Raw genomic sequence first — 27,714 nt, 5'->3', positions numbered from 1 at the left:
ATGATATCTGGATGGAGGCATAGAACACACCACAGCACTGGGTAAGTATCTAGCAGGATTTATAATTATTATTATTTTATGTATTTGTGTGATAATTGATTCTTCAAGTTTCAAGATATGAACTTCACTTTCCAGAAGACGAATACTCTGTAAAGACATATACACTGTAAAGTTCTCAGTATAAATATAAATATTCTTTAGATTTCAGGAGACTATACTTTGGCTCTTCTCAACTACATTATTCTGTCATATTCAGCATTCTTTATATATTAACTACACTTTATATTGGATATGGCTGGTAATAAACTACAGTACAGTGCATAACCCAGTATCAGTAGTTTTTTTTACATTTTTTAGAAGTGTGATCTTAAAGATGCCCACTGATTATCTTCATGTAAGGAAGGATGAAACAGAACTAGTGAGGGGGGGACTCTGCTATATGTAATCTAGCATATACATCACAACCTTCTAAAAACAAATTGCCAACTGTTAAAATGTTTTCACTAAAACTGCTGTGAAAGATTTATTTCATTTTTTACAATATGTATTTTCTTTAAAGAGCCTGTGAGATTCCGGGAGCATTTTTTCCATCATGACTCATCCAATATGAATTTCTCTTTCAAGAAATTGTTCCAGGAGTAAAAAGTGATACTCAGAGTGGTACCGTCAATGCAGACAAAATACTATGTTTGCTGGAAAATAAAACTGGACCTGGAAACAGCCAATGTGCTAACAGAAATGTGATGGAATTTCAGGTTGCCTAGAATTAGGGATTTTTTCTATTTGTTCTTTTTATTTATTAATTTGACCCTTACAGAGTATTATCTCCACCTTCAATCAGGCACACATCACTGCAAAATGTTCCACTTTTTTCATTTTTAATTAAAGTTTGTGTTAATCTGTTTTAAAAATCTTTCCCTCCATTCCTTTGCAGGTTTACTGGATTCTCAGGAACAGTGTTCACGGTCCCTGAACTGCAATACCACTGCAGCGTATCCCCTGGTTGACAATCATGTAATGTGCTGCTAGCTCACAACCACGTATAACCCTCTTAAAATGCCCTCTCGGCGGCTTCATCTCCTGCCTGAAAAGAATGAACTTCACATCACATCTAGACCCAACCACCTTGCCCCAAATATATATTTTGACCCAACCAGCAGCAACAATGACCATTACAATGGTGCTTTAAAATAAGCAGACTCTACTCACTGGCCCATATCGTCATGCTGGGGTGATATAAATGCATGGTGCTAGGAGAGGGAGCTAAGCTGTGGTAGCAATCCCAAACTGGACCTTTTTTTAAAACAGACTTGGCATACAGGAGCAAATAATCTGTCAGTCATAACAATGCTTCTGCCTTAACCAGAAATTACGGCACAGAACTGGAGCAGATCCCCTGTTACCACTTTGCAACATCAGCTCTGTGACACTGACAACCACCCACAGTCTCTCTTCTCTAATCTGTGGAGAAAGTTCACAGCAGAGACTTTTATCGGTTGCTAAATTATTAACATGATAATCATCTTTGGCAAAAGTTTTTTTTTTTTAAAACAGTGTAAAATATTTAGTTACAAAATACTTTATAAGTATTTACTATTTTCATTTAGTTTCCACAAACTCCAAATACACTGCCAGGTAAGGTTGTGGTTTGTTTTTTTATTTTAATTCCACAACTCATATTCAACTCAAAATGTTGAATGCACAGTCAGTAGAATAGGTAACACAAGTATCCACAGTGACTGAACAGCAGACTCTACATCACAGCACAGTGAGTGAAAATTAACAGTTCCTGAAATCACTGTATTGAAATTCCAATAGAAAGCAAGAGTGTAGCTTATGTCATTAAGAGCGTCCATTAGTTCGATCGTTTGAAAGCTAAGTTTTACACTATATAGTGGATCTATATATACAATACCTACACAAAATTTTCTTGGGTATTGCAGGTTTAAATATAGCAAAGTGCACAGTTATTGACTTCTTCTGCATTCAGTAACCTGGCTTTGATAGAAGAGAACTTTAGAGAGAGAGAGCTTCATATAGGCTTATTTCAATCATTGGATATTTACTATGTAAAACTCATATTTCCAGAGGGAAAGGGTTTAGATTTTTTTCATGGGAATTATTTTAATATTTACTTGGCACCCAGCATAGGACATGCTCTACCATCATGCTACCTTACATCAGCACCAATTAGCTGGTAAGGCCTAATGAAGCAAGTAAAACATGTACATACACACCTGCAATCCAGGGAGGGTTCCCCCCCCCCATTTTAGTCTGAAAGTAGATTAACATCACACTAATAGACATTCAAAAAGAAACAGCAGCAAGAAAGATTTTTTAAAAAAAGTTGGAAGCAAAATAAAAAAAAATACTACAGTAAATTAAGCGTAAACTATAAAATGTCTATTTTGTGTAAATGGTGGATAGAGCGCAAGGTTCAATTTTAGGTCTTAGTGTGTGTGTGATGCACACTGCTCTGCCTTCACTTGGGTTTGTGCAGTATTGCTCAGTACCAGTACAATACTCTACTAGGGCAGGTGAACTTTTAGGTTTCTGACAGTTGGAGTATGAGACTGCCTAGAATAGCTCTAGATGAATGTGTCATTCCCCCCAAGAGCATGGTTTGTTACCCAAAAGGAGGAAAATAGGAAGCCAGTTTTATACTAATGTTACTTGAAGTTTCAGGCTGAACAAAGCATACTGAAAACTTGCGTAATAGAAACTTTAGTTGAACCCTCAGAAGAGAGGTTTCCTATGAAGCAGGTCACATTTCAGTTTTCCCCATTAAAAACTTGAATTACACAATTAAACAAATTACCATGTGAATCACTGGGCAGTACACCCAGTTTGGAATGGCAAAACATTAGTAAACGCTGACCGACCCATGTTACATAGATATGAAAATGTCATTAAAACAGCAGATACATTTTAATTTAAGATAGTACAGCTGTCCTCTACCCAATACTTCTAACCCTTACATCTATAGTCAACCAGAAAGTCTTACCACAACTAAGCAGGCAATCAATGCAAAGCTTACTGCAAAGAAAAGATTAAGCACTTGCAGTGATATAAAAACAAGCCAAATAAAAAAATAAAGCATGTTTTTAATCATAAGGAGACAATCAAAATTATCCAATTCACTCAAACCTAAAATGTTTATGGCATAAACAATAGTTCAGCCAATGTACATAAGTGATCTATTCCCACTCTTCTGAGGATATATTAGAGGAAATTAATCTTTGAAGGTGGCTACTTCTGCCAGTAATTTAAAATATCTTTTCTATTACTACAATTTACAGCAAAATCACAGTTGCTTTCAAGGCAACTGATGGACGTCAGCTTTAGTAAATAAGTTGGGGGCCCTATATTTTTAAGGACGGTAAAGAAAATAAGGAAATAATGGCTACACGAAAACCCCACTACTACCGGTATGTACAGTATCACACTCACAGTCAATCATAATATCAAAGAAATACTTTAAGCTTAAAGTGAACTGTTGATTTAATATTTAAGGAAACAGAGAAAGCTGCTGAATGTCCCAGAAATCCTCCAGTTCTGTTCATTAATAGATATTGTGCAGCAATACATTAATACCAATGTTGCATGAGACTTCAAATATAAAAGGATGGGATTTTCCTCCCTTTCCTCACATTTTTAAAAACATTTCCCATCATTAAGTTGCAGTATTACAGTGTGATTGTACATCCCAGCACTGTATTGCAGCACTACATTAGTAACACATATCCAAGATCCAGCATGTTTTTGGGTATGCAGCCAGTTCAGCTGCAAACCTAAGGAAGATTTCCATCAAGCCACGAAACTAAACTCTGCACAAATATTTAACAGTTCTGAGACCTCTAAAGGCTTAAAAAACATGTATTTCATGGTATGCTAGCAGCCAGCCCTATAGCTGTGATCTGCAAAGTGCAGGGTACTCGGTAAACATACCATTGCAAATAAAGCATTGTTTCTCCTTTCAGTCTTAGAATTCTTAGAGCTAAATGCTGAATGATAACCTAATACTTACTGAGACTTCAAACCATAAACCATGCAATAGTAGCTTATATATTTCATTAAGTTTGTCTGTAACTTCCCATGCTTCACATCAAATCTTCATCCCCCCCGAGCAGACGAAACACAAGTTCATTTAAAACAAACTGTAGGGTGAGTTCATTTTTTTTCAGCAGCTAACACTAAGCCATAACCCATTCAAACAGAATCCTTTCTAAGACAATAGATTCCTTTTTAAACTGCACAACCAATGTGGTTTTCTAGTTGTCAGTTTTAGGTGCGTGCCAGCATGAAATGTTCTTGCATCTAAAATTTTAAATAATTACTCCTATTGATAAGATGTGAGCAGAAGCAGAATTACATCGTCATAGTTAACACTTACCAAAATACATGATGTTTCTCATTAATCATGCAGTCAGAATCCCACCGCTGTGTATTCAGCATTAGCTCCCGCACAGGGCTGACATGTAAAACAGAGCTCTTTCATTCTACATTGCGTGGAAATTTCCCAGCATAGGAACAGTGAGTGAGTAGTGTGCCTCCTCAGGATGAGTGCTTTGCAGGCAGTCTTATCCCTGATACAATCCCGGTCTGATTTAGCGTTTACTCTGGCTGCATGCTGCACTGCCCATTCTTACTGTAATCTGACTCCTCCTTGTCATGTCCTTGCTGTGCCTGTGACATCAGTACTAAGAGTACTACAAACAGATTTTTTCTTTAACTAGCTCCCATTGGGGTGTTCTAATCTCCTGGTTTAACTAATCTCGGCTTGCAAAAAATAATCTTAAAATTTTATACTGTTTGGCGAGTGTGTGTGTGTAATAAATGCACTCAGTGACATAATATGGTCAATTATAGAATAGGTGGGAAAAGACAGCACGTAGATCGTTAACATATTTTCCTCACTAAGAGCACAATCCGGAAGGGTACTGAATGCCCTCAATTCCCATGGACCTAAATGGGATATGGAGGTGGCTGGCACTTTGCAGAATGAGCCCCTAAAAGGTTAAATAGATGTTTCCATCCAAGTCTTGTTTGAATGCATTTTTAAAAACCCAGAAATCATAAATAGAAATACAGTTGTGCTCAAATGATTGTTCAAACTATGATTTCTGCCCATAAATAACAATGCAAGAGACAAACTTGATGGCAGAAAAGATTGATAATGAGGTTAAGAACCTTTCACCTCTACCTCTCAAGGTCCTGTCCAGGTTGGTAAGTCATTAGCAGCTGATGGCTAGTTTGTTGTCTCTGTGACAAATGTGGTGATCTAAAGCTGGGTCCTAATAGACAGATCCCCGCATGATCATAGCTGATATTACAACTGGCATCTTTGTTGGCAGTCTCCAAAAGAAAGACAGAAGACATAGATAATGAAATACCCTGTTGCCCTAGAGGTCATGCCTCAGGTTAGATTTGATGCACATTAGCAGCACTGGTGAGGCTGCACTGTCCATGCCTCTGTATGTACTGAGTCTGTTCTGTGGATCAGTAAAGGGCAGTCTCTTTGTGTATTGCCAGTATGGCATCTTTCACTAGTAATACACTTAAGATAAATAAATAAAAATAAACTAAAAATAACAAAGAAAAGTATACTGAAGTGTTTATCTCTTTATAATGGGATCTAATGGGATAAATGCTTTCATGCCACAGGCAAGAGGATGATAGATATCATAGAATCATAGAATATTAGGGTTGGAAGAGACCTCAGGAGGTCATCTAGTCCAACCCCCTGCTCAAAGCAGGACCAACCCCAACTAAAGTATCCCAGCCAGGGCTTTTTCAATCCAGGCCTTAAAAAGCTCTAAGGATGGAGATTTCACCACTTTCCTAGGTAACCCATCCCAGTGCTTCACTATTCCTAGTGAAATAATTTTTCCTAATATCCAACCTAGACCTCCCTCACTGCAACTTGAGACCACTGCTCCTTCTTCTGTCATCTACCACCACTGAGATCAGCCTAGCTCCATCCTCTTTGGAACCCCCCTTCAGATAGTTGAAGGCTGCTATCAAATGCCCCCTCACTCTTCTCTTCTGCAGACTAAATAAGCCCAGTTCCCTCAGCCTCTCCTCATAAGTCATGTCCCCCAGCCCCCTATTCATTTTCGTTGCCTTCTGCTGGACTCTTTCCAATTTGTTCACATCCTTTCTGTAGTGGGGAGGGGGGGGCCAAAACTGGACGCAATACTTCAGATGTGGCGTCACCAGTGCCGAATAGAGGGAAATAATCACTTCCCTCGATCTGCTGGCAATGCTCCTACTAATGCAGCCCAATATGCTGTTAGTGTTCTTGGCAACAAGGCACATGTTGACTCTCATCCAGGTTCTTGTCCAGGTCCTTTTCTGCAGAACTGCCGCTTAGCCAGTTGGTCTGCACTTATCCTTGTTGAACTTCATCAGATTTCTTTTGGCCCAATCCTCCAATTTGTCTACATCACTGGACCCTATCTCTACCCTCCAGCATATCTACCTCTCCCCCCAGCTTAGTGTCATCCGCGAACTTGCTGAGGGTGCAATCCATCCCATCATCCAGATCATTAATGGTATAATTCATTTCAAGCTCCACTTCTTATCCTTAAAACCTCTACACTACACTAAGTTCAGTTTTTATGAGGTCCAATTACTTAGGGTGAAATTATTCTAGCATCAAAGGAGCCAAGCAAAGTTCTGTTGTAGATGGTGGCTATATACTGGGCATGCAAGGGAACTCTACATCCCGTACAAGACTTGACTGGGTTCCATGCTACCTCCACAAAGGCCAAAAGAGTTGAGTGCAGTATGAAGGAGGGAAGGGCCATGGTATGAATTTCATGACAAGAAAGCCCTGCAAAAGGAGTGTATCGGGGTCGTGGCTAGACCTGGATGAATAACTCTTTTTTTCCTCTGGCAGAACTAAAAACAAAAAAAAAAAATACCCAAAAAAAATTCAGTTTGACCTAAACAAAACCCAAGTGTTCCAAAAAATGGGCAATTTGAAAAGTCAACAAAAAACTATTTTGGGTCAAACAAAATGTTTTGGTTGATTAAAAATGAACCATTCCATGGTTTTCCAGGCACTTTTTGATACAAAAGCAAAGGAAACAAAGGGCTAGGTTCACAAAAGGTGAGAAGGAGGTAATGGAAGCCTCCTTTATAACCTTTACCCAGTGGATAAAGCACCCACCTTGGATGTGGGCAACCAAGGTTCAATTTCCCCCCTCTGCAGGACAGGGATTTGAACTTGAGTTTCCAACTTTGCAAGCAAGGTCCCTGACCAGTGAGGTATGGGATATTCTGGCATAGGTTTCTTTCAGCCAGTCCTGTTGAAGCTTTCCAACTATGTATAAATAATTAAATATTCACCAGACCGGGGACTTGATCTTCGGACTCCCACCTCCCACAGGGCGTGCCCTAATCACCAGACTATAAAGTCATTCTCACTCACTCATTTGCTTCCTCTTTGTACAGGGGAATATATTTCACCTGTAGCAGAAAATGTGGTTCCTGATGTCCAGTCCAAGTATTTCAGATAAGAAGTGGTGACATCTTTGGAGGAGGGGGAAGGAATCCTCACAGATCATCAGCAGACTTACTCAAGGGCAAAAAGACCAGAGGATCTATCCAATGGCAAATCCTTCAACTCTACTCTTGGCCTAGCCTTGCCTGTCCCCAACATCTCTGCAGATCTTTAGGTTACAGGAGGTCCCAAATCCAGCCTCCATCTTGCACAGCAAAACTACACTGAGCATGCTGAAGGAGGACCCTCTACATCAAGGAAGGTAGAGGTAGCTGTTACATTTAGACCTAACAGCAAAGGTAGGGTGACCAGATGTCCCGTTTTTAAAGGGACAGTCCTGTTTTTTGGGACTTTTTCTTATATAGTCGCCTATTACCCTCCACCCCACCCCCATCCCTTTTTTTCACTGTTGCTATCTGGTAACCCTAAGCAAAGGTTATAGACATAGGGGAAGCTGATAGTAACACAGCTATTTGCTGTGGTGGCTTTATTTTTCTGGCAATGAACAGGGACAAACGAAAGTGAGGCTCTGCACCTGGTGAGTACAGAGTGCCCAAATAGTTAAAGGGGCAGATCACCACAGTAGCATTTGCGTCTTAGTTGCCGGCACAGAAGCCATCACCTCCTCATTCTAAACAGCTGCTTAATGTGCAATGCTGCCTGTGTCATCGTAAATTGTCATGTATCTTGGGTCAGATCCTCAGCTGGTGTAAAGCACTGTAGCTCTGTTAAAGTGAATGGAGCCTAGCTGATTTACACCACCAGAGGATCTTGTCCCTTTTAAAACTCATCTTTAGTACAGATACAGTTCGGATGATTATTTTCACTTTTATATTCTAATGTGTTAAAACTGTCACTCCAGTTAGTATATGTTTGTTGTATAGACAAAGAAAATCTATAATCAAAAACAGCCATAAGAGAACTGGATATTTTATTTAAGTAACTTTGCATTTCCATTATGGAGCGGATGCAAGGGAAGAGGCTGGTCTTTCCTTCTGGCAAGCTTCCATAGTCCAAATTCACATACTTTGGGCCAAATCATGCTTTCACCACATGTATAATTCCCCAAAAATTGCAGAAAGCATCAGAGCTCCAACAAACACAGGCCAAATTCTGATCCCAGAATGGAATTGCATGGCTGCAAAGGAAAACAGGATTTGGTGCAGTAATTTTAACCTTCGGTGATTGGTGTTTTAGGACAAGCATTTAGGGCTCTACTGCACAGAGCTATGCAGGGTCATAAAGTAAGTAAGAACCTTCCTTATGCCCGTGGGTACACTACTCGGACCAGGCGTCTGGGCATGCAGGAATAAGCTAGTGGGCAGGTAGGGAAAACCCTGGGTTCTCCCCTTCTGATACATAGACCAGCAGAGCTGAGCTGGCACAGAGGTGTTATAATTTCCTGCAGGTATAGGTCAGCAGCATGTTACAACCTGCCTAGAACAAGGGAGAGTAGGGTGGGAATTATACTTCCCAAAGACATAATTTGTGCCCTGTTTCTCTCCTGGGGTGGCCCAGCCCTATGCTCAGGACCAAAGCCACAATACAGCCCTTGGTAAGGTATATGCTCTACCATCCTGTTTTCGAACTTTGATCCCACTCTTTTCACACACATTTTAGTGCTAGGTTACACACTGCCCCCGTGTTGGGAACTAAAACTACTTGCAGACATGTCTACTGCAAACATTGATTAATATTTAATAAAATTAATGTGCCTGCTGATTCCTGGAAACCTCTCTTCTGGTTTTGAATTATCCCAGGAAGCAACCAATAATAGATTTATATCAAGATTCTTACTGGTTGGCTTTGAGGAATTTCAATCTGAGAGGCTTACCACACTTTTTTTTTTTTTTTTTTAAAGTGAGTGCAGAAGCACATCCAGGGACTCTTTGTTGGCAGAAATGTAATAACGTGCAACAAAAGACACCAGTGACACAACATTATCAGTTTGTGTGTCTCGTATAGAAGGTTAAAAGATCTCATACACCTGAGAGGGTTCCAATTTTTCTCAAAATAAATTTCATCTATTGTGCACAGACAACCATGAACAACAGAAATGTACTGTGTTGAATCTGAAAGCAAAATGGAAGCAGCAGCCCAAATCACACGGAATCTCTTTGTTTCCCTTTGAAAAACAAAAAAAACTCTTCAAGGTAAACTGAGTAGAATTTAAGCAAATTGGGGATGGGGGAGCATTATGGATAATGAACATTTTATTATTATTTATGCCATAACAACAACAGTGCAGAAAGAAGAGTAACCAAGCCACAATTTTGCAAGAATCCAAAAGTAATTGGAAGTGTTTCCAAGTGAGCATAAATTTGTGCCTGAAGTCAAATACACTTAATACATTGGCTAGAAGTTTGGTTTGTTTTTACTTTGAAGCCATCTGGAATAGTTTAAGACATATGGCATTTTTACTACGAAATAACATAGATTTTGTAATTCCTAACTAATCCCCTGAGGTTAAATTAAAGGAGAAGGAAGTGTGTGTGTGTGTGTGTGTGTGTGTGTGTGTGTGTGTGTGTGTGTGTGTGTGTGTGTGTGTGTGTGTGTGTAAGTAAAACTAGCATAGTAGCTCATCTCTGTTCTGGTCTTTTTCCACTGGATAAAACTACCAAATGTGCTTTTTACCCTTGACTCAAAAGTGTCACTTCTAGAAATCTGCAGTATTTGTCACCATGAATACCATTTAACTGCAGCAGTACCCAAAGGAACTCTGTACTGCCACACGTGAATACAACTGGAGGAACTTAATTAATCTTCCTGTCACTTCCATGATGCTTTTCATTAGTTTAGCTGCTATCTGATCAACTGGTCCATTCTCTATTGGAAATGACTATCCAGAACCTCTTATAAAAGCATTTTCTAGAGATAAACAAAGACTCTCCTTTTGACGTGGCGAGCCTTTACAAATCTTAGTCATGCAGACTTTATCTATTCAATAACAGTACTTGCAGCAAACGTTATGTGTAAGAAGCTAGGATTTTCCAAATATGAGGTTTAAGAACTATGAATAGCACCAATATGCATTTAGGTGTAGAAACCAAGTGGCTTAAATTTTATACTGATACTAGTTTACAGTCTGGACATAGATATATTTCAAATGAAAGGTCACATTTTTCTTCATGAATAATGATGTTTATTACAGTGCCTTTAAAAAAAACTCAATCCAACATTTCAGGCACTGGCTCTGCTTGTTATTCCACTAAGGGACCCAGTCAGGTATTTGATTGGGTTTAAGATGATAAATCAGAATGAATAATATGCCTAATGCAGAAGCTTCTTTGATCATGTCTATTGATCACAATTTGTTAGAGATATTATAATCATACAAGCAAAAAGTGGTGGCAGGAAGTGGTAAGTCTTATTCATGGTTCATGTTATAGATAAAATGTTTTTAAAAAGATCCATAACTACACTTCTACCCCGATATAACGCGACCCGCTATAACACAAATTCGGATATAACGCGGTAAAGCAGTGCTCCGGGGGGGGGGGGCGGGGGAGGCTGCGCACTCCGGTGGATCAAAGCAAGTCCGATATAAAGCGGTTTCATCTATAACACGGTAATATTTTTTGGCTCCCGAGGACAGCGTTATATCGAGGTAGAGGTGTATTTCAGTCAAGATCTGGGCTAAGGCAATTTATGGCCCTAGACAAACCCACTGGCCCTATCAAAGTGCCATTGCCCATAGACTGTAACCTTATCCATTCCTTCAGGTGGCAGTGACAGGGACCATCCACATAAGAATATTAGTTGGACTAATGAGAAATTCACCACCACTTCTGTTTCAGCAGACTGGCCTTTACTTGCTTCTGAGACCACTGTTCCCTGTACAGGCAGGTTGTGGTCCATCCTGGAGGACAAAGGATTCAGATATGTAGGGCCCCCTTATGTATAGATTCATAAGGAATAAGGCCAGAAGGGACCATTAGGTCATCTAGTCTGAACTCCTATATATCACAGGCCATTATATTTCACCAGTTACCCCCGTATTGAGCCCAATAATTGGTGTTGGCTAAAGCGTATCTTCCAGAATGGCATCTAGTCTTAATTTGAAGACAGCAAGAGATGGAGAATCCACCACTTCCAATGACTAATCACCTTCACTGATTTCCAGTTTAAATTTCTCTGGCTTCAGCTTTCAATCATTGGTTCTTATTATGCTTTACTCCACTGGATTAAAAAGCCTTTTCTACCCAATATTTTCTCCCTGTGGAAGATACTTATACTGTCATCAAGTCATCTCTCAATCTCCTTTTGGCTAAACTAAACAGATTGAACTCTAAGTCTCTGACCATAAGGCATTTTCTTCATCCCTTGAATCATTTTTGTATCTCTTTTCTGCACCATCTCCAATTATTCAATATCCTTTTTAAAATGTGGACACCAGAACTGGAAGTAGTATTCCACTAGTGGTCTCACCAATGCTGGACCCAGAGGTCAAATCACCTCCCTACTCCTATTCACTACTCTGCTGTTTCTACACCCAAGGATCACATTAAACCTTTTTGCCACAACATTGTTGAGTTGCTCATCCACTATGACCCCTATATCCTTCTTAGAGTCATTACTTCCCAGGGTAGAATCCCTTGTCCCCCGATCCTATAAGTATTGCCTACATTCTTTGTTCCTAGATGTATAAATTTACATTTGGCCATAATTAAACATATATTGTTTACTTGCATCCAGCTTACCATATGATCCAAATCACTCTATATCAGTGACCTGTCCTCTTCATTATTTACTCCTCCTCCATTCTTTGTGTCATCTTCGAACTATCTGTAATGATTTTATGTTTTCTTTCAGGTCCTTGATAGATATATTAAACAGTATAGGGCCAAAAGTGATCCTTGTGGCACCCCACTAGAAATATACCCTCTCTCTAGTATGATCGATAATGTATAATAACATTTTGAGAACTGTCAGTTATCCCATTTATAATCTGTTTAATATGCGACATGTTAATTTTGTATCTTTCTAGTGTCTTAATCAAAATGCCTTACAGAAGTCCAATTATATTACATTAACATTATTGCCTTTATCAACCAAACTTGTAATCTCATAAAAAATGAAATCAGGTTTGTCAAGACATATTTACCATAAAATGATGATGATTGTATTAATTGTGTTTTAATCTGACCTCCTGTGTTATACAGGAAGTCAGACTAGATGATCACAATGGTCCCCTCTGGCTTTGAAATCTATTCATTTTATGCTTTAATTTTTTATCAGTGGAATCCCATATTAGCTTTCCTATTATTTTGCCCAGAAATGATGTCAGGCTAACTGGCCTATAGTTACCTGTGTCATTCTGCATGCCCTTTTGAATATTGGTACATTAGCATTCTTCCAGTCTTCTGAAATTTCCCTGTTGTTCCAAAATGTATTAAAAATGGACATCAGGGGGCCAGAGAACCCCTCAGTCAACTCTTTTAGGACTCTTGGAGGCAAGTTATCTGGGCCTTCTGATGTAAAAATGGGTTTCCAGAGTAGCTCTTAATATCCTCCTTGATTACTAATGGACTGGAAAGTACTTCTTGTGATAGGCATAGTACATCATCCTGCTTCTTTTCAAGTATAGAATGGTAATATTTATTGAGCACTTTTGCCTTTTCAGCATCACTATTGGCAGTTTTACCATCTCCATCTAGTAATGGGCCTATACCATTGCCAGGATTTCTTTTATTCTTAATATACTTTAAAAAACTTTATTTTCCATAGTATTGTCACCCATGGAGTCTCCCCCAATATCTTTGGCTTCCCTTTTCTATTTTCTATACTTTATAGCTTCTCATTTATATTGATTGCTAATTTATATTGATTGCTATCCATTTCCCCCTTTTTTTGCTTTTGTTATATGTTGCCTCCTTATTTGTAATTGCAGCCTTCACTTTGCCACTGAACCAAGATGGACTTTAGGCTAAAGTTACTCCCTTTGTTGATTATTGAATCCTGGCTTTTTAACTATCTAGTAAATACTGCTGATAAATAAATAATTCCTGATACTCATTTTTATTTTTCTGTCTGAATTTTTTCCCTAATAACTTCATTAATAATTCTCCTCAGTTTGAGAAGTTAGGCCCTTTGAAGCACAAGTATATACTGCTGGGAACTGTCCTCTGTTTTGCCATATTGAATGTAATTAGATCATGATCACTGGTCCCTAGGTAACCAGTCTAGTGGTTCATTCATCGCAGCAAGGTCCAAAATTGAAGGCTGATAATGAACTAAGATCTCTCTTTCCCAACATACAATCTATGATATCTTCTATACTTGTAATTCCAAACTGGAAATTGTTGCAAAGAAGGAGCCTGAGCCAATGCCTACTGAAGTCAATGGGAGTTATTTTGTTGATTATAATGGGAATTGGATTGTACCCTAAATATACAATAAAATAAACTAAATTAAATTAAATAAATGGAGATATCCTATCTCCTAGAACTGGAAGGGACCTTAAAAGGTCATGGAGTCCAGCCCCCTGCATTCACTAGCAGGACCAAGTACTGATTTTGCCCCAGATCCCTAAGTGGCCCCCTCAAGGATTGAACTCACAATGCTGGGTTTAGCAGGCCAATGCTCAAACCACTGAGCTATCCCTCCCCCCTCAAATACCCATGAAGAAGAGAAGGCTACAAACCATGTTAATTAATTCCATGGAAAACATGCACAAATTCAACACGTCAAGTATAGTCCTCAACGGAAAAACATTCTGGGCAAAATTCTGGTGACATAAAAGATGGGGCAAGTTACACAGCAGTAAGCTGTAACACACCAGTAACTTGTGTACCGAGTAGGTGGAAGGATGGGGTAAGATAAAGTACAGGTTCTGCTCTTTCAACAGCTATTTTAAACCAACTTACACTGACTTTTTCACATCAGTTCTGAATTTGACCCTTAAATCCACACCTTGTACTTCTATACCTGTGTGCTACATAACACGGTGTGGAAAAAAAAATGAGTTGGCATATAGAGAAAATGCCAGTGACTTATATTTATACACTGCACCTCAGGAGGCTTCGGAACTTGGGATCACTATTGGATCATTCACATCCACTGAAATCCAGCCACCTCTGGGATGAACATGGCAGCTGGTGACAGTGCACAGCAGCACTACACAGCAGTTTAGAGCAGAAAGTGAGGAATATCTTCCACTGAAACCAGAGCTGGAATGTATGTGGGAAGACTGTAAATTACCCACTGACAATTTGATGAGAACACTGCTGTTAATAACACCCCTACACTTGCACGATTTCCATTGGATCTTTAATGACCTTAATTTTTCATCCCATACTAAAGAATGGCATCTCCAAACTTCTAAGAAAGTGCTGAGGCACTGGTTCCTTAATCTATAGACTGATCACTGTGATCAAACAACAGCCAATACAGCATCCTACAGTAACTCTGTGTTCCACTGAGTTCTCTGAGGACTGACATGGGCCATCCATGCTTATCTTTAAAGGCAAAATGGGATCAAAACACAAAATGCTTGCTGCCATTTACTGTTTAAAAGAAAAACTATTGTAAAATCACCCAAGAACAATTGATTTCTTTTAAACTCTGAATACTCCAGTACTTTTCTTGCAGAAGAAGAACAAAGACACTGCTTTTCTAACGCACTGCCAACAACATTCAAATACTTTCGTATCTGGTTTATAATAGTTAGCTTTAAAAGGAGGGTTTCATCTCTGTTCCCACCTTTTGATCTTATTAACAGAGCCTCTTGTAATTCTAATTCAGAAAGACATTTACACAGAGAAACTCTAATTTGTATCCGCACCTGATTTTCTTGTTACATCTTTTTGTACTGGTCCCTTTTGATCTGCTGTATCTCTGAATTTAATTATGAAGTCTGAAAACACCCTCCCACTATATCTGCCCATAAAATAATTCTCTCTGTTTCCCATGTCCCAGTGAAAAGACTGCAGGCCTGTCCACACTTACAGCAGTGTGGCAGTGCCTTGCATAGATTCATAGATTCATAGATTCTAGGACTGGAAGGGACCTCGAGAGGTCATCGAGTCCAGTCCCCTGCCCGCATGGCAGGACCAAATACTGTCAAGTATCAGAGGGGTAGCCGTGTTAGTCTGGATCTGTAAAAAGTGACAAAGAGTCCTGTGTAATTTCCACCACATGTGTCTGATGAAGTGGGTATTCACCCACAAAAGCTTATGCTCCAATACTTCTGTTAGTCTATAAGGTGCCACAGGACTCTTTGTCGCTTTTTACAGATCCAGACTAACACGGCTACCCCTCTGATACTTGACACCATGCAAGGCACTGCATTTAGCCATATGGAGTGGAAATCCATCTACCTCATGAAGCACAAGTACAGACAGATATCATCCAAATGCAAACAGATGGACATCATACCAAATGGACTGAAGGTGAACCTCAACTGCTAGAAGAGGGCCTTATCCTCCCTGATTGAACTAACCTCGTTCCTGCATATTTATACCTGCCTCTGGAAATTTCCATCACATGCGTCTGACGAAGTGGGTATTCACCCATGAAAGCTTATGCTCCAATACTTCTGTTAGTCTATAAGGTACCACAGGACTCTTTGTTGCTTATTACTCATCTAGTAAGTGAATTACCTCCAAGAAAACTGCATTCAAGATGATTATTACTAGTGTATGGGCTATCTATGGGGCAAAGTATAACTGTGAAAATAACAGTTTTTTTCGCTTCACTGGCAGTTCTGAAAAATGGGGGGGGGAAATCAGTTAGAGTCAAACCAAAATATTTTGAATTTCTGGCCAATGGAAAAAGTGAACAAAAATTTTGTTTCATTTCCAGGCATTTAAAACATTTTTTTAAATAAAAGCAAAAGGCTGGATTTACCACCCACCCAAACAACAACCAGTGACAACTGTGCATGCACACACACCCACATCCACACCCATGTAACCCTGATAGGACAGTGATTAGGGAACTCAGCTGGGATGTAGGAGCCCAAGGTTCAAATCGCCACTCTGAAGCAAGGACTTGAATCCAGGTCTCTCTTCTCCCAAGTGAGTGCCCTAGCTACCAGCATGTTGGTTATTTGCAGGGGGAGACTCTCAATCTCTCCCTTTGAAGCTGTTGTACTTTGTATAAATACATAATAATTAAAGCAGGGAATTGAACCTGGGTCTCCTTTCTTCCCAGCAAATGCCCTCACCACTGTACTGTTGGGTGAAAGGAGGGGACTGTTTTGTGAATGGCACCTAAGCCCCTTGTGAATCTATCCCCCCACTGTTTCTTGGGGGGGGGGGGTTGTTTTTGTCCAAAACTACTCACCACCACATTTGTCTCAAATTTGCAAACAGTTTGGTTGACCAGAGTCTGAATTTTGGGGCGAATAAACTATTTGTTTGAAAAATTTTGCCTAGCTGTTGAGGAAAGTTCACCTCAGTGCAGAGGATCTGTACTAAGCTCTGTGTATCACTTTAGCTCTGCAGTGGAGCTAAAGTGAGGAAGGGCTTGCTGGTGGATCAGCATGGGGGTAGGGGGATGTGTCTCTCTGCCTCTGTGTTCTGCACAAACCAGAATCAAAAGTGATATTGAAGGTGGCAGTCCGGCAAGGAAACAGGGTCTTCGATAATGGATGCTGTGACCTTAACACCTACTAAAGTTGAGGGGAACGGTTGAATGCAGCCACCATTCTAACCCATGACATGGAATAGCAAACTTGTGTTGCGGAGCGAGTGGCAGTATACTGCAACCCTCTGCCTTGTCACCTTCCCATCTCCTCTGAACTTCATATGCATAAAGCCTGATTTCTCATTTTTTGGTGAGGGAAGTGAGTTTTGTTTAGGTGGATTTCTTTTCCAACTCCTCCTGGAAAGTTGGCTGCAGTATAAAAGTGACTTCTAGCTCATACTTGTGTTGCAGCGATTTGGCAATTTAGCTCTGAGTAATAGAAAACGGGATCGCTAAATGGAAAGTGCGCACAGAGAAAATGGTGGAGACAGAAAAACCCAGTGTAACTGTTTTATCCAAAAGCCTATAGCATCCCACCAAAGATAATCTTGTTTTAAATTGTTGCTCCTTTTTGTATTAGAATTCTTTTTCTTTACTTATCTATCATGTCCTTCCTTGAACACTGACCCCCAGAGCATTTCATCAAGTAATTATTTTTACTAAAAGTAGTTGCCTACACATTAAAATTAACTGAGCTGTGTTTTATGTTCATTTTCCTACAATGCCATTGACTTTAAGGGCAAGTTTGGCCCACTCTTCAGACATCAACAGTAGGTGGTATAATATGTGAAAATAATGAGATGTTGGTTACAACACAATACAAAAAGTTAAATTTTAATTATGTCTAAAAGGTCTTTTGCAGAAAAAAATAGCTGATAGAAAAGTATACCAAAAATCCACCGATTTCTGAACAAATTAATTTAAATACATGATTAATAATCAGTCAGCTCAAGAAATGTATATCATACAAGACAGCATGAAAATCTGATCTCAGTTATCGAACTCAATTGAGTTACTTTGGATTTACTTATAAACAGAAATCAGAATTAGGTCCATCTATGATGAAATATAAATGTTCTTCATTTATTAAAATGCACCAAGAAGAAACCAAATAGGTTATTTTTCTCAACAATGACTCATAGACTTTAAGGTCAGAAGGGACCATTATGGTCATCTAGTCTGACCTCCCGCATGATGCAGGCCACAAAAGCTGACCCACCCAATTTCCCTTATCTCAGCTGTTGAAGTCTCCAGATCGTGATTTAAAGACTTCAAGTCGCAGAGAATCCTCCAGCTTGCGACCTTTGCCCTATGCTGCGGAGGAAGGCGAAAAACCTCCAGGGCCTCTGCCAATCTACCCTGGAGGAAAATTCCTTCCCGACCCCAAATATGGCGATCAGTAGAACCCCGAGCATACAGGCAAGATTCTCCAGCCGGAGAAAATGAGGCTAGTTTCACAACAGCTGCCTAGTCATGACATCCATGAACATGTGAATAAATCTGAAGTATAAATAGAGCTATAAAAACTTTCCAGTTACATAAAACCAAGGACAGGATATCAAATTTAAGTAATATTGAGCCAAACAACTTTTGGTCCTATCAAAAAAGGCTCACTGACAAATAAGAGTCCAAATGGTTATTTGGTTATCATTACTTATTTTCTTGGTTAAGTACCCATGCCATACTATAAATCTGCAGTAACAGTTTCACTATAACCATTTCACAAGAAAAGCCTTGGATAAACTGTAATGTCTCAAATGAACCTTACCTATTATGTTTGCCAATAGCAAATTCTGTAGCTAAGACTGAGAGTAGTTTCCATTCTATCTCTCCCATGGCACATCATTTTTTCAGCCAACTCCGTCTTTTGTGATGAAATATTCCATGGGAATCAATCCAAACAAGATTTTGTTTTGTATATGTGTGCACACGCAGGTGTGTGCATGCAGGAGAGAGAGAAAATCTTGTTTGGATTGACTGGATAGGTAAATATTATATTTGGTATGTATGAGCAAATTTGAGCAACTACTAAGCTCACTAGCTAGAGTGCAGCTTTGATGAGGCCAGGAGTAGTGGAGTCACCCTCGGATGGGTAGAGTGGGAAAAGATCACAACTAGGATCAGCTAGGGCAATGCTTCATGTGCTCCTCTGCTTCCCCTTCCCCCTCTCATTCTTTCAGCATGTATTGATGAGATAGCTGCTTCTTTGTTTTCTCCCTTCCAGTCCCTTTCCCGCCCACCACTACAGCCATTGGATAGTAGGGGTGGTAATGGGGCCGGTGATAGGCTCTTTCCTGGAGGAGCTGGAGGTTGCTACAGTTTGCTCTAAGGCAAGTAACCCTTTGAGGGTCCCACTCCTCCCCCTCTTAAACTATTGTTCTGGATTTCCTTCAATACCAGTGCCTAGGCTGAAGTACAGTCCTGGAGTTTGGAAGGGATGTTTCTCTCATTCGGGTTTTCACCTTTCATTCTGCATCCTAGAGGTCTGGTCTTGCAGGCTTAAATTACAACCGTTCCAACACTAACAAGTTGTTGTGCAGTTGGTGGGTTAGCAAGTGTGTGCAAATGAGGCCCCTGTAATCTAATGGGCTGTTTGGGCAATGGTCCTAGGCACAGCAATCCATACTGAGGGGGTGTGCCTCTACGTCTCATGCAGCTTGTAGCTTCATTCATCTCATCTCTGCTACCTCCAGAATGTAGAAAGGGAGCACTTTCAGGCTCTGGCTTCTGTCAGGGTCCCTGCGCAGGCCTGAGAATAGAGAGGGGGCACAGTCTTCATACTCACCCAGGCCACTGGAGCTAGTTGAGATCTGCACTGGAACAAATCATGAGATGGGTCCCAATGAGATTTGTCCATTAGAAAGGTCCAGTCTGAGATACTTGTAACCCAGTGGGCTGCTTGGGCATTGGCTCCAAGCATGCACTGCATGGTGAGGAATTGGTTTAGTATTTTAAATTTTAAAACAAAATCAAATGGTTTCAAGCATTTTTAAAAACCAGCAGCTAAGCTAAAAGTGCACTATTTATCTCAGATCATCAATAGAAGTAACTACTTTCAGTTTTTCAAGGGAAAAATTACTCAAAGAACTATAAGGCAATACACAAAACAAACAAGATTAAAGATACACAATTGTTTATATGACTTATGTGATTATTTAGCAAGATTGGCTAAGTAAATAACAAATGAAGAACTACTGGGCATACTACATACTTTCAGAATTAGTCTCGCTGAAGTCAACACATATTGCCAAGGTTAGTTTTCAACTTTCTGTGAGTGTCTCTCAGGCAAAGACAATTCTAAGAGGAAACTAATGGATTTGTTTTTGATCTCAGTTCCATGACTCAAAGGCATTCAAACCTGCTAAAGAGATTTTTTTTAAATGTCAGAAATAGAAGTGTATACAAAAGGTAAATACTAATGTACCAAATTGGCCCATTACTTTGAGGGGAAAAGGGTTGGAGAGCAAGACACAGAACAATCCTTCCCTCCAAAAATTATTGAAGGGACAATTTATAAAATATGAATTTATGGAATTTTAAGAAAGGCAAATGTGCAACAAGAAATAATGTATGTGGGAAGAAAAGAAAATGTACAAATATTAAATATATCACCCATCTTGGACATTTAATTGAGAGTTAAAGGGTACACCCTGCCTGAATCATGAAGACAAAAATTCTGAGAAGGTATAACCAGTTCAAAACAAAGCTTGCTGAAAGACAAACAAGCAAAGACTGGCCAAATAATAGCAAATAGAAATACTGTATGGCTGTCACCAGAGGATTATGCCATCAAGATTTTATGAAATGGGTGAATTAATTCAAAAGGGACAAATGCTATGTTTTAAAGAAGACACTACAGGGGAGATCCAAATTGCTCCTCCCTTTGATTGATTCTAGTTATGATTATAAACGCTTGCCAACAAGCAAGCAAAAGGCATATATTGAAAGTGTATATAATGAGATGCCAGAAGGTGCAAAGAACCTCCTGCAAGTCGCTGAGGACCCTAGTCCCACTGATTCAGCTCCCAAATGACTTGAGAGTTGAGGACACCCATAATCCTACATGATCAAAGGATAGTCAGAAGCCTAGAGAATATTTAATACTTATGGTATTAAATGGCAAAAAAACCAACAACCCTTCATTGATGCATGGTTAAGGTTGCACAGTGGTATCTTGCGCCCTTCCAGAATGTCAAGTTCAGCAAAACTCAAACTTGTGAAAACCAAGAAATACAGAATTAAGGTTAAACACCCATGCATCTTTAACTCAGTCCGGCTGGAGCAGGGAATAGTTACTGGAAATTATCTGCATGTACTCCAGTTGAATTCATTGTGTTAGGTGTACTTGTACTGAGTGGTGGAGGAATTAGTTGGAGCAGCTTGGAAGAGCTGTGATTGTGATATGAAATGATCTAGGGGGACCATGCCCCTCTGGTTGTGTATGTGAGCCCCCCTCTCTGATCCAGGTCTGTATGATCAAAGGAAAGAGGTGTTATGTGTGCCTTAAGAGATCCAGAATGCCTCATTTCTGTGCTGTTTCTTGTAGGTTGTGGCAGTAGTGGGTCACAGAGGTCTTCTTGACATGGGGATTGTCAGCAGTTAGGTAGGAGATGAATGTGGTCTGTGAGTTTAATGAAGGGTAAGTGAAAACAAAGTGTTTGATGGCATAAGTGTGAAGGGTTTGTAAAGGGACTGAAGGGGCTATAAAATTTAGCAGATGGGGTGTTCTTTCTGTGGAGTAGGCTAAGCGATTGTGTGTAGGATGGCTGTGGGTAGCTCCTGTTAAGTACAGTGTAAAGGCAGAGTATATGTTTTAAGAGAGTAGTGGGGTATCACTTAAGAGGGCAGAGTTGAGGTTCACACCCATACTACCTTAACTCTGTATTTCCTGGTTTTCACAAGTGTGAGTTTTGCTGAACTTGATGTTCTGGAAGAGAAACTTTAATTCTCTATTTTTAGTGCACTAGCTCAATCAGAGCTAGTGGAGTATGTTGCCTCAAGCTGGAATCATGCCCCCAGCGGATAGTGTAGGCACACCCTTTGTTATAGCAGAATGGGGATAATGGTGGTTGTTTGAAATGTTTGCAATATGTAGTTGCTAGCAGGGCTGGTGAGAGAAATCTCAGACATGTTCTATGTTCCAAGGTTTCAACAGTTTTATTACATGGTTGTTACAGGAAATGTAAGCATGTGAGAAAAGACTGGTGGCTCTCTCTCTTTTTCTCCCCTCATCCCTCATAATTCCCCACATTGCTATCATTTCCAACTCACTGTCCTGACAGGAGACTCAAGGAGACAAATATAAACTGAAACAATAGCTCTGAGGAGTATAAACTGCTCCATTCATATCAATGGATGTTTCCATCCCCATTCCCCTGGGCTGGAGAACCCGTGCTATGCATCAAGCATGACTGTTCTCAATTCCTCACCCCAGTGTCAGCAGTGTGTTCTTGGTGCATCCTCCTAGCATGCCTGTTCTCAGCTTTACACGCAGAGGGTCAGGGTTGCCCCAGATCCTTGCTCACATGTTAGGGAGTAGGGAAAGGGTCTCAGACTTCCTAGAGGGACAAGGGCCCTCAGATCTCAGCTCACATTAGGAGGATAGTGAGAGGGGCTCAGACCACCCCCAGAAGGCAAGACCCCCAGAACGTATCTCACATGGGGAAGGGGAGTCAAACTCCTAGAGATGAGTAGGGGGCCCCCAGATCCTGGCACACACACAAGAGGGGAATGTGGGTCTGACGGGTGCCCCTGCTTCCATTCTCCCCTAGTCCTGTCACTACTCCCATGTCCCGCTTCTCAGTGACCCACCCTTCCCCTCCCACTCTTCTTGGCCCCTTCTCACCTTAACCCTCAACCCCTCTCCATTTATCCCCCTCCCCTTGCTGAATCCCATCCCTCTCCCCCTGCTCTCGCTTACTCTTCCATCCCTAATAATCCTCCCCTCCCAGCAAGCATTTGCACATGCAATTGATTTTCTTTAAAAAAATAGTTTGAGCACCTTCTGAATATTCTGCTATACTCAGATTACATTCCCTCCCCACCCCCCCACCCCCAAAGCAAGCCATCCACAATCCCCCTTTACCAGAGGCAGATTGGAGCAACATGCCTTCTTTTTTATTTCAGTTTTCTGCCCAGATTGGCTCTGAACTCACAGTGCCCATTTCCCCCTTGAGCCTTTCAGGTCCCATGAGTCCTGGCTAGCTTTCAGTCCCCTCATCCCCTCTCTCTGCACATGCGATCCATTTGGCATGTGAGCATTAGAACTGCTTGCAGCCTACCTAACTGAAGACCCAAACTCTTTGTCTAACAACATTGTAATTTGATTTCCTCCAAGGGGCTGATGGGTGCCATGCATGTCTCGGGGGGGGGGGGGGGGGAGGAGGGACTCTCAAGCATTTGAGACCCTAGTGTAATTATTTCAGTCCTGCTTGGATCCCTATGACTGCAATTAAAGTTACAAAAAGTAGGCCAACCTTTCGCAAAGCTGGTTTTTGGGAGGATAAATCTCAAGAAATCCTTGGTCCAATGGCTCTAAAATTAGACTAGTAATCAAATGTCCCCAAGAGGGGCACAAAATTTTAAGGTAATCTAAGCAGTGGCAACACATGGGGCAAGGCACATGGGGTCATATGCCCCGTCCCCCCTGATTTCTGTCAGGGTGGGAGTCAGCTGACGGGGGTGTGCTCTGGGAAAGGCATCAGCACCTAGCACTCGCTTTGAGCCCCACTAGATGGTGCCCAGAACAGGGAAGCAAGACTGGGCTGGCAATACAACTCCACCAGAGGGGGCGTGGGGAAGCCTTCTGAGGCCCGCCCCTTTCTTGACCGTAGTCACAGTTTAAACCTTTAAATTGTGCCCTCTCCTCACTATCAAGAGTTACGGATCATCTCTGAATGCGAGTAACTGTGAGGATTCTAGAGCATTTAGAAAATTCAAGCTTTAAATGGAAACTAATCTTAACCTTAATCATAGCAGAGCTGGTGCTTTACCTTTTCTAACGGGTGTTGTAAGAATGTAAACTAATTAATCCTATTTCCCTGACCCTGGCTGTTGGGCAGTATTATCTTCATTTAACCCTCTGCATTCCCATTTGTAAAATAGTTTGAACAAGGTTACATCAGATCAGTGGAAGAGCCAGGATTAGAACTTCTGAGTCCGGACTACTAGCCCTGCTTTCATTCTGACTCCTATCAAACAAACAGTGTAACAAAGCAGATTGTGTAACACCTGTACCACTCTTCTACAATACAGCAAAACAATAAGCAACATGCCTTACAATGTTTTAAGAAGACTTTGATTCATATTTCTTTTCTATCCACTACATTTGCATTCGTTTGTTTTCTGCATGATAAAACAGGCCAGATTTATCCCTAGTGTAATCCAGTGAGCCCAGTGAAGTCACATCAGGGATGAATTTGACCCATATTGTCTCCATGAGGTGACCAATAAGAAAATAGGTTTTATTTTCATAATGCCACTAGTGAGCAGCCTTTCTTAAGAATGCTTGCAAACAATTGTTGTCAGCTTTCAAACACAATTTTATAATACTCTCGTGGCCTTCAAACATGCTACATTTTCATCCTTATCACCACATTAAATCGTGTTGCCAATAGTGTCTTTGGGAAGAATTTGAATTTTTCAAGCTTGAATTTAATTACATTATGTAAACTAGAAAATATCTCCACCAGTATGCTTTAAGGGAATAGTTTATCTTGGCAATTTTAAATTCTATTTTGTTTAAAATATTTGCATTTTGATAACTTCACTCTGCTGTATGCAGCATTTATTGATCTTTGTCGGGAACCCATTTTCAATTTACTGAAGTGCGTTTATTTTCCATAAACACTATATTGCAGCACATTCTTACACAGTGTTTAAGGTGAAAAAAAATACTGAAAAAGTGTTTGCCAAAGGAAGCAGGATAATATATGTCAGAGAATAAAAGATTTGTGGTGACATCACTGCTTTGTTTCATGCCAGTGTGGTAGATAGTGTAATGGTTCAATGGCAAGAATCTATGTTTACTCTGGCCATAGTGGTTTAGTAGATCCCTTGCAATAATGCAACCACATTTCCATTGAAAGATCTCATGATAAAAATAAAATTAAGTAGCATCTCAGTTGCATTTAGAATTTATTTTTTGCCTTCTGCATCTATGTCAAATGCACATTACTCAGCCTTACAGAAAGTTTTTTTTTCTTTTGTTGTTCATTCAATATTTATTTTTAAGATAGTATGTTTATGGAACATTCCTTTTCCCCTGCCTTCCGTTTCCGTCTCCCCATTCCTCCTCCCCTAGCTCACACAGTCTCATGATGGTGGTAGCTGCATTCTGGTTCAGAAACAAGCAAAGGGCTTATTTCATATTTAACTCACATATTTATCTTCATAGTTCTCTTTCATTTATCTAAATGTGGAGGCATTTTACAGTCAATCAAGCAAGTCTTGCCTCCACCTGCAGTTGAGTGCAGCTCTTGAAATGCACTGGAGAACAATTCTGATTAGGCAACCTGGGAGGAAATACCATATGTGAAAATATACATACATTTCAAAGAGGCATGGAGATTTTCTTTCTAATTCCTAAACTCTAGGAAGCTGGGACAGTATGTGAAAAGTCTCATATCACAGCTTGATATTAGCAAAATGAATAAGTCTGCTGCTCTGGCATGTGGTAGCCAACCGTTTCGTAAACATACAGTGAATCTAATAAAAATATTGCCATGAAAAGAGTACTCTCTTTATATATATTCTGTCACAAAAATGCATTAATAATCTTTACGTAACAGTTTCCTACTAATATCTTAGTTTTTTTTTTAGTTTTTTTTAAGATAATAAACCTACTTTACCTCAATACTCAGGGCAAAATTCTCCCAATCAGATCTTCAAGCAGGGTGAATCTCAAATAAACGGAAGAAATGAAGGATTATTTGAGCTGTACAACGGGAAATTTTTTATTCAGCTGGATGCTCCCATGCTGGAAATAGCATTTAGTTGCACACTGCATCTGCTCTGGCACAAACAGATCTCCTAAAGGAGATATTGGCTTGGCAGAAAGATCATTTTTTAGCACAATTTTGGATTCTACTATATTTCCAGCAGTTGAAATACAGGGCAGAAACAAAAGTTATTCCAGCTCTTAGGTGGTATGCAGCCGTGTCGTCAGATGTGGAGCTATTATACAGATGAATGAACACATACATTATGATTGTGTACAGATCCCATTGCAAATATTGACACGTAAGAACTTTGTGTGGATTTGGGATTTTAGTTCCTTCACAAAGCATTTGGTAATTTAGGAGAGGTATAATCCTACCCTCAAAGCTTTCAACCAATTTAAAGGGATACGGTAGCTCAGACAAGTTCTCTTAAAGTTAAAAAGGTAAGAAGTATCTCTGCTCCTCTGTGTGTGTGGTGTGTGTTTGTTCCTGTAGTAGGAGACAGACAATAGAATAGGAAAGTGTTCGACCAATATGTGAAAAAGACGGTAGAATTCTGTGGCTTGCAGGGCCGGCTCTAGATTTTTTGCCGCCTCAAGCAAAAAAAAAAAAAAAAAAAAACCCCTCCGAGAGCGCAACTGCCGAAGCATGTGCTTGGTTTGCTGGTGCCTAGAGCCGGTCCTGTGCTTGTGTGCTTGCATAGAAGAGAGAAATATGACATATCCCTGCTTTTTTGGTTTTGCCTTTGAGACTTGGTAGCACCCAAAAGAAAGTGTGCAGGCATGTAACAGGAATAAGAAGCTTATACATTGATGATTAAATGACCATAAGATGTAAATGCATATAAAGGGAATAACATATTGCAGTTCCTATTATTTGCTTCTAGAATCTAGATGTTTCGTCTCTGTTTACATGAGAAAACAAGGTACCTTTTCATTTGTGTTAGCTTAACTCAACTGATGCCCTCTCACACCCATCTTAAACTGTGCTAACATTTTTCAGATTGCTTAAGCTAGTTGTGTTGCAGCCTGGGCTCCTACATTTGGTTGTATAAAGAGAGCCTTCGGGACAGTGAACGTGGCATATCATGACATAGCAGCCAGTAAATAATTGACAATATCTTTGAATTTTGTTAGATTAGAAATTTTGAAAATAATGTATCTGGTGATCTATCATGGAATATTCTTATAGATTATCTGATGTGTCCCTGGTTTACCAGTTCAAAATCATTCTGTAAATGTGTTTCAGATAATGTTAATGTAATATTCTGTATAAATTTGGATTGGAGAATAATTACAGTCAAGAAACCTTGAACTGACAATACATAACTCATTTTTGCTGCTATCCCAGGTAGCTGAACAGATCTGTGAATATTTCTGCAACAGGGTGGCTGGTTCTGGGGACCTCAATAGAATATAAGTCTCCTCTGGTGGGTCACCCTAAACTCAAGTGCTACACTCCTGCAGGGTCACTGCTGCGGACAGGTGGACCGTGTTAGCTATAGCAAGGATATAAGGCCTAGGTGCTGGAACTAAGGATGTGAGGGGTGCTGCTGTACCCCCGGGCTTGAAGTGGTTTCCATCATATACAGGGTTTACAGTTTGGTTCAATGGCTCTCAGCACCCCACTATAAAAACTGTTGCAGCACCCCTGCTATAAGGTGGTTAACTTTGGAGTGTTTCTCTGGGGCAAGACGAAGTCCTTCAGGAAAACACAAGTGTAATCTCTTTTGGAGTTTTGAGAGCTCCTGGGATGCAGGTCTGAGCCTGTATGGCACCTACCCTATGGGCTACAACATTG

The 27,714-nt window shown here is 40.2% G+C and overlaps 1 protein-coding gene across 2 annotated transcripts in view; it reads right to left on the bottom strand.

Annotated features, from left to right (window-relative positions):
• The window catches only part of ZNF385D (zinc finger protein 385D), a 351,705-nt gene that overhangs the window by 236,399 nt on the left and 87,592 nt on the right, over positions 1 to 27,714 (bottom strand). Inside the window, exon 1 of one of the 2 annotated variants that reach the window (XM_024197374.1) lies at positions 4,394 to 4,594. The exons of the other annotated variant lie outside the window; for it this stretch is intronic. Within the exon in view, the coding sequence (XP_024053142.1) occupies positions 4,394 to 4,415 (22 nt within the window). The 5' untranslated portion in view covers positions 4,416 to 4,594. Of the gene's footprint in view, positions 1 to 4,393; positions 4,595 to 27,714 lie in introns of those variants that run through there. 2 annotated transcript variants of the gene reach the window in all.

Source organism: Terrapene carolina, unplaced genomic scaffold (assembly GCF_002925995.2).
Source record: "Terrapene carolina triunguis isolate 2854851 unplaced genomic scaffold, T_m_triunguis-2.0 Scaffold84, whole genome shotgun sequence".
NCBI classification, from domain to species: Eukaryota; Metazoa; Chordata; order Testudines; family Emydidae; genus Terrapene; species Terrapene triunguis.
Note: the sequence above shows the minus strand (reverse complement) of the source record. Positions and strands in the feature narration are given on the sequence as shown.